Source organism: Microcebus murinus, chromosome 27, assembly GCF_040939455.1.
Source record: "Microcebus murinus isolate Inina chromosome 27, M.murinus_Inina_mat1.0, whole genome shotgun sequence".
NCBI classification, from domain to species: Eukaryota; Metazoa; Chordata; class Mammalia; order Primates; family Cheirogaleidae; genus Microcebus; species Microcebus murinus.
In genome coordinates, this window is record NC_134130.1 from 3,760,492 (window position 1) to 3,767,725 (window position 7,234).

The 7,234-nt window shown below is 62.4% G+C and overlaps 1 protein-coding gene across 2 annotated transcripts; it reads left to right on the top strand.

The window, feature by feature from the left end:
* The first annotated feature begins 104 nt into the window (after nucleotides 1–104).
* GPR108 (G protein-coupled receptor 108) lies at nucleotides 105–6,580 on the top strand. 2 transcript variants are annotated; one of them, XM_012761718.3, is made up of 18 exons: nucleotides 105–273; nucleotides 1,017–1,136; nucleotides 2,107–2,157; nucleotides 2,423–2,505; nucleotides 3,204–3,328; nucleotides 3,470–3,516; nucleotides 3,614–3,682; nucleotides 3,770–3,874; nucleotides 4,094–4,227; nucleotides 4,318–4,393; nucleotides 4,517–4,590; nucleotides 4,685–4,802; nucleotides 4,897–5,027; nucleotides 5,127–5,170; nucleotides 5,398–5,447; nucleotides 5,636–5,719; nucleotides 5,806–5,930; nucleotides 6,260–6,580. In XM_012761718.3, exons 1-18 carry the CDS (start codon nucleotides 154–156, stop codon nucleotides 6,330–6,332), a joined length of 1,629 nt encoding a protein of 542 aa, XP_012617172.1. In that variant the 5' UTR covers nucleotides 105–153; the 3' UTR covers nucleotides 6,333–6,580. The 2 variants fall into 2 exon arrangements, with proteins under 2 accessions (XP_012617172.1, XP_012617174.1); XM_012761720.3 differs by lacking the exon at nucleotides 105–273 and adding an exon at nucleotides 591–718.
* The last annotated feature ends 654 nt before the right edge of the window (nucleotides 6,581–7,234 follow it).

Consider the following 7,234-nt stretch of genomic DNA (forward strand, 5'->3'; position numbering starts at 1 on the left):
GGGTTAAGCGGTATCCACACTCCCATTCGGCGCCAGTGCTGTCCATCTGACATCGTAGGGCGACAGCGGGACACTGCCGTGCGGCGATTGGCTCGTCAGTAGGCGGGCTTGGGGGCGTCAGAGGCGGAGTCGGGGAAGGCGGTGGCTCCAGAGATGGCAGTGAGCGAGAGGAGGGGGCTCGGCCGCGGGAGTCCCGCGGAGTGGGGGCCGCGGCTACTTCTGCTGCTGCTGCTGGGCGGCTGCTCTGGGCGCATCCACCGGCTGGTGCTGACGGTGAGACCCACCGCGCGGCGGGCGGGGGCGGGCGCCCACAACTTTGTCCCCGAAAAGCCCCTGGCGTGGAGTGGTCTCGTCCGACCTCCCCCGCTTCCTGCGCGGGATGGAGCGGTCCGGCGCCCCCCGTTTCCAGGCCCGGAGTGGTCTAGTCCCAGGATCCCCCACGGTCCTCGGGATGGAGTTGCCTGCCCGGCCACGCCGGGGTCGCGCCCCGCCCATCGGGGGGCGGGGCTCCATCGCTGGGGACCCCCGAGTCTTGGCCCTTTAAATCCTTGGGGTCACTATGGGGGCGCCAGGGACCCCGCCTTCCGTGGGGTAGGGGTGGGAGGTCGTGGGAGTGCTGGAGTGGGTTCCCCTGGGCGCTCATTGGGATCTCGGGGGCTCAGCTGACATCTCGGCACGCTGCGGGGGGCTCAGTTGGAACCTGAGAATTGTCCTGGAGGTGAAGGCCAGGCCCACCGAGGGGAACAACTGCTCTGGGGGTGGCACTCGCCCCGTGGGGGGGGACTTCCAGGTGCCCCAGGATTTCCCTTCCTGGACTCTCGAAACAGCAGTCGGAGGACCTGCGGCCACCCTGTCCCTGCAGGGAGTCAGGCTCTCTTAAGCTCTCTTGTCATCCTGTGGGCTTTTCCTAAATAAAGGGGTACCAGGGGGCCCTTTGGGGGTCTCGAACCAGAGCTCTGGGGCTGCGCTGGTGGAGACAAGTCTGAGCTGCCTTTGCCTCCTGGCTCTCCCGGCAGGGGGAGAAGCGAGCAGACATTCCGCTCAACAGCTTCGGCTTCTACACGAATGGCTCCCTGGAGGTGGAGCTGAGCCTCCTGCGGCTGGGCCTCCAGGAGAAAGAAGAGAAGTCCCTGCTGGTGAGGGGTGTGAGGAGTTTGCTGGAGGAGGGCGGGGTGCTCGGCCTTCACACACACCCGATTGTGGGTTCCCATCCTCTTAGCTCTGCCTCTCACCCATGTGATCGTGGGCAAGTCCCTTGGTTTTTCTGAGCTTCAGCTTCCTCCTCTGTTACCCGGCAATAATAATACCTCCAAAATATGTGCTGGGTGCTTTCCTTTTTTTCTTTTTTGGAGGTGAGGTGTTGTCATGTTGCCCGGGGCTGGAGTTCAGTGGCTATTCACAGGTGTGATCGTAGCTCACTGCAGCCTCAAACTTCTGGCCTCAAGTGATCCTCCCACCTCAGCCTCCCAAGCAGCTGGGACTAGTGCCACCGAGCCCAACTACTAGGTGACTCTTTCCTTAAAGAGCTGGGGGACATAGCAATGAATGAATAAGACAGCCCCAGTTCCTGAAGTCAGAGTACATAACTAGCATTTATTGAATGCACACTAGGTACCAGGTACCATGCAAAGCACTTTCCATGCACCTGTTTCCTCATAGCCACCTCTCAGGGATGCTACACAAATTCACTGAAGCCAACTTTATGGGTACAGTCACAGGCTCAGAGGTATGTGACTTACTCAGAGTCACACAACTGGGAAACTTGACGGCCTGGATTCAAACCTGAGTGTGCTGGGATTCCAGAGCCCAAGACTGGGGAAACCATTCACATTTTAAATGGGAAAAAACAAGGTGGGCTATTGAAGGTCTCCCTGCGGCAGTGACATGCAGGTTGGGTCACAGAGGATGGTTAGGAGTGAAAGGAAAAGGATGGAGGGACAGGGGAGGTGATTGGGAAGTTCAGAGAGAGAGAACGTGGGGCCTAGCGCATGCTTGGTGTTCAGTGAATGTGAGGTTAGGTTTGTAATGGCTATGAAAGGGATGGCTTGATGGTGGGGGTGCCTGCTGGGGTCCCTCACGTTGTCCCCCTTTCTTTTCATCCGCCAGATGGGGTTCAGCCTGAGCCGGGTCCAGTCTGGCAGCTCACGATCCTACTCAGTGAGTAGAGGTGGGGAGGGAGGGAGATGGGGCTGGGTGGTTGGGTGGCTCGTGTGTGTGTGTGTGTGTGTGTGTGTGTGTGTGTGTGTGTGTGTTGGAGGGGGAGTTGTCAGTCTTATGGGTCTGTAACCCAGAGGCCCCTGCCTGTTCTTTGCTAGAGACAGGAGCAAAAGGAGACCTGGGTGGATGGGAAGGGAGGCAGGGCCGGGCAGGGCAGGGCCCATGGGAAAGGGTAACCCAAGCTTCCTTCTTGCCCACTCCCCAGACCCGGGATTTTCGCGACTGCCCTTTCCAGAAAAACAGTAGCAACTTCCTGGTCCTCTTCCTCATCAACACCAAGGATCAGCAGTGAGTTGGGGGGTGGGGGTTGAGGGGGGCAGGACCTCATTAAGACCGTCATTTGTGTTTCCCTGGGCGAGATGCACCTGAGCCAACTGGGTAGAACGAGAAGCCGGCTGCGTAGTGAGAAAGCCACTCACTTTTTAGTGTCACCTTCAGGCCTTCTGATTATTGGAAGGGAGAAGAGGGGGAAAGGTACTCGGGCAGTGCTGGGATCTCAGGGGAGAAGACCCGGATGCGGGGATGCGGACGGCTGCTGAATGCTTCCGGTGTCCAGGCAATGTCCTGAGGGCTTTAACACGTATTAACTCATCGATCCCATATATTGTTATTGTCCCCATTCTTCGGATGAGCAAACTGAGTCCCGAGAACTGGGATTCGGACCCAGGCAGCCTGGTGCTAGGGTCTGACAATACCGTGTTGCCTCTGTGTAGATAACGCTGTTTTTGTTTGTTTATTTGTTTGTTGAATAACACACTCAAGTAGAAAGAGTGGATTGATGTTGTGGGAAATGACAAATACTGTAATTTCTAGGCAGTATAGGAATGTGGCAGCCACCTGCCACCTTCATGGGTAGTAGCCAAATGCTGAAACTTGGTGACCATTGACTCAGCTGGACGCCAGCCCCCAGGGAGGACATGCAGTGGGCCGAGGAGGCCTGTCCCCAGGGTTCAGCCTCCCAGCCTCATCCCCGCCCCTCACCCCAGGGTCCAGGTGCGGCAGTATGGGGAGCAGAAGAAGTTACTCATCTCTCCCGGGCTCCTGCCCGACCTGCCCTCTGAACCAGGGCTCCCGAAGCCCGGGCCCACGGCCACCCCCAAGGTGGACAGCGGTGAGTCGGGCTGGCCGTGCAGAAGAGAGAGGTGGGAGGGCAAGGCTACCATGAGCGTCTACCCCCCCACCCCTGCCTCCCCATTTTCCTGCCATCCCTCTGTCCGTCCACCTCTTAAAAACAGTCACCCGTCTCCTACAGGGGCCATCGCGGTCAACAAGGCCAAGCCACAGCCTGCCGTGTCTCAGGTCTGGCAGAGGCAGGGCAGGAGGGAGGAAGGCCTACCCCAGGGTGGGGGGTGGGGGTGTGGGGACCGGGGCTGACGGAGGGGTTCTGTCCCCTCAGGGCCCCGGCAGGAAGGGCAAGGAGCTGGTGTTGGGTCTGGGCCACCTCAACAACTCCTACAACTTCAGCGTGAGTGTCTGTGGCTCCTGCAGCCCCCCTGCCCCCACCCCGCAGGGCAGCAGACCCCCAAGCTGAGCCCCCTCTCCCCTCGCCCAGTTCCACGTGGTGATCGGCTCTAGGGCGGAGGAGGGCCAGTACAACCTCAACTTCCACAACTGCAACAACTCGGTTCCGGGCAAGGAGCATCCGTTCGACATCACGGTGAGCCAGGGAGCATGCGCCGCCCGCCAGGAGTTGAGCTCCCGACAGCCCCCCAGTGGCAGTGGGGGGAAGTGGAAGCTGTTAGACCCATTTGAGAGATGGGCCAACTGAGGCTCGGGGAGTCGCCTGAGAAAGTCGCCCCGCTAGAAAGCAGGAGAAGTAGGAGGGGTCTCGCCAGGACCGTGCCACCACCAGCACCCACCTCTGTCCCCACACCAGGTGATGATCCGGGAGAAGAACCCCGAGGGCTTCCTGTCGGCCGCAGAGATTCCCCTTTTCAAGCTCTATATGGTCATGTCCGCCTGCTTCCTGGCCGCCGGCATCTTCTGGGTGTCGGTCCTCTGCAGGAACACGTAATGCCCTTGCCCCCGCGGGTCCCCCGCCTCCCCTCGCGGAGCCCCCGCCGCGCCAAGCTGATGCTCCGTGCCCCCTTCGCCCGCCAGGTACAACGTGTTCAAGATCCACTGGCTCATGGCGGCCTTGGCCTTCACCAAGAGCATCTCCCTGCTCTTCCACAGCGTGAGGGCCGGGGGCCGGGGGCGGGCCGGGAGGAAGAGGGCCACCAGGCCGCCCCCGGAATGTCCGCGGACCCTGGGCTTGTGGGAGGCCCGTCCGTCTGACCGCCCGTCTGTCCACCCCCAGATCAACTACTACTTCATCAACAGCCAGGGCCACCCCATCGAGGGCCTGGCGGTCATGCACTACATCACGCACCTGTGAGCGGCGCCTCTCTGCGGGGCAGGTGGCGGAGGCGGGCAGGGCCGCGCCCCCACCTGACCTCGTTGTCACGCCGTCCCTCCGCTGCCCCAGGCTGAAGGGCGCCCTCCTCTTCATCACCATCGCTTTGATCGGCTCCGGCTGGGCCTTCGTCAAGTATGTCCTGTCCGATAAGGAGAAGAAGATTTTTGGGATCGTCATCCCCCTGCAGGTGCGTCGGGGGTGGGGGTGCCCCGGGAGAGGGCAGAGGGGACACGAGGGGCGCAGGTCAGGCAGCGCCCCACCCACGCCGCCCGGCCGCACAGGTGCTGGCCAACGTGGCCTACATCGTCATCGAGTCCCGCGAGGAGGGCGCCAGCGACTACGGGCTCTGGAAGGAGATCCTGTTCCTGGTGGACCTCATCTGCTGTGGCGCCATCCTCTTCCCCGTGGTCTGGTGAGGATGCGTCCTGTCCCCACCCCGGCGGAGACCCGCCCTCTGCGCACGTGGGCGGGGCCGGCGCTGACCACGCCCTGTGTCCCACACCTGTCCCAGGTCCATCCGGCATCTCCAGGAGGCGTCTGGCACAGACGGGAAGGGTGAGGCCATGACCCCCGAGAACCTCTGCCCAGGGCCCTTTCTGTCCCGAGATGCCCCTCCTGGCCTCTTGCCCAGCCCCTGCTCACTGCCTCCCTGGGCGCCCCACCTGGCCTCTCTGCCCTGGGACGTCCCTGCAGACTCTCTGGCCCTGGGACACTGCCCCAGGCCTCTCCCCTTCCCCACCCTTGGTCTCCTTCCCCTGACCCCACTGTGTGCCCGCCCCCAGTGGCCGTGAACCTGGCCAAGCTGAAGCTGTTCCGGCATTACTACGTCATGGTAGGAGCCCGCGTGCGGGGGCGGGGAATGGGGGGAGGGAGGCTGGCAGCCGCCAGGGACAACCAGGGACAGCCAGGGACAACCAGCCCGTTGGCACACACGTCCTGAGGCCCCCACCCCGAAGTCCCAGCCTCACGGTCCTCTGTCCCCACCGTCCCCTGCGCCCCACGCCCGCCCGCGTCCCGCAGGTCATCTGTTACGTCTACTTCACTCGCATCATCGCCATCCTGCTGCGCGTGGCCGTGCCCTTCCAGTGGCAGTGGCTGTACCAGGTGAGGCCGAAGGACGGGGGCTGGGCCAGACGGCGGCGGTGCGGCAGGCGTGCACCTGACACCCGGGCTCTGCCCGTGTCCCGCAGCTCTTGGTGGAGGGCTCCACGCTCGCCTTCTTCGTGCTCACGGGCTACAAGTTCCAGCCCGCGGGGGACAACCCGTACTTGCAGCTGCCGCAGGAGGATGAGGAGGATGTCCAGATGGAGCAAGTGTGAGTCCGGGTGTGGCGGCTGCTCTGGGGTGGGGTCGTGGGGGTGCAGAGGGATAGGAAGGAGGGGCCGGGACTGCTCTGGGGGTGCAGTGGGCGGGGCCAGGGCCGCTCTGGCCGCAGGGTGGGCGGAGCCAGGCGGATCTGGGATGGAACGGGCGGGGCCAGGCCGCTCTGGGGGCGTGGTTATGGGCTCTATGGAGACCGCAGGGTGGGCGGGGCTACGTGAGCTCTGGGGTGGGGCTTGGGGTGGGCGGGGCCAGGGCAGCCCTAGGGACGGGGCCTGCTGCCCTTGAGCTCTGGACAGCGTCGTCATTGGTGTCTGTCTTCAGAATGACCGACTCTGGGTTCCGGGAAGGCCTGTCCAAAGTCAACAAGACAGCCAGCGCGCGGGAACTGTTGTGATCATCTGCACATCTGGGACCAGATGGTCCCCCTCCCCCACGCCGCCGCTTCGCACCCCTGCCTCTCCCCTAAAGTGTGTGTCGGGAGGGGCAGGGGACCTGTGCAGGGGAGGCGCCCGGCTCCCTGGGACCCGGGTTCGGAAGAAGACAGACCGGCCCTTCTTCCCCTCCTGAGCATCGGGCAGCTGTGTCTTCATCCGGTACCACCCCGCACCTCCAGCTGTACAATAATGACAATCTGTTTTGCTACCACGGTTCCTTGCCTTTCTGGGGGTCGAGGTCTAACACAGACGTCGCCTTCATAATTTAGAAGCCCGCACTGGCAGTGGGGGGAGGGGTGCGGTGTCCGTGACTTTGCGCGTTCACCGAATACCAGTTGAGCAACCACCGCGTGCTGGGCCCTATGCCAGGTGCTGAGGACAGAGCGGTGCCCGGGACCCCCCTGGTCCCAGCCCTCGAGGGACTCACAGCACAGGGTGTGGGCGGCAGGGGGAGGGACGTGTCACTGGGTGGTTCTATCACTGGGCCCTCAGACCCGTGATGGGGGCTGCACAAGGCCCTGACCCAGCCCAGAGGTCAGGGAAGGTGAATATCATACAATGACGGGAGAGGTCATGCCCACATGAGGGGACGGTATGATAAAACCTGGAGGCAAAGGGGAAAGCAATCATTTGAAGACTAAAGAGTAAAAGTAATAATAGATGGTGGGTGCGGTGGCTCACACCTGTCATCCCAGCACTTTGGGAGGCTGAGGCAGGAGGATCGCTGGAGGCCAGGAGTTCAAGACCAGATGGGGCAACATAGTGAGACCCCATCTCTACAAAATAATTAAGGAGCCAGGCATGGTGGACTCAGGAGGCTGAGACAGGAGGATCGCTTGAGCCCAGGAATGTGAGTTTGCAG

What these genes read in the sequence shown, in the direction of transcription:
- GPR108 (XM_012761718.3), top strand. Translation starts at nt 154, where the DNA reads ATGGCAGTGAGCGAGAGGAGGGGGCTCGGCCGCGGGAGTCCCGCGGAG. An exon ending in GCAGCTCACGATCCTACTCA is followed by an intron (nt 2,158 to 2,422) that starts GTGAGTAGAGGT and finishes CCCACTCCCCAG; the next exon opens with ACCCGGGATTTTCGCGACTG. An exon ending in GTCTGGCACAGACGGGAAGG is followed by an intron (nt 5,171 to 5,397) that starts GTGAGGCCATGA and finishes GCCCGCCCCCAG; the next exon opens with TGGCCGTGAACCTGGCCAAG.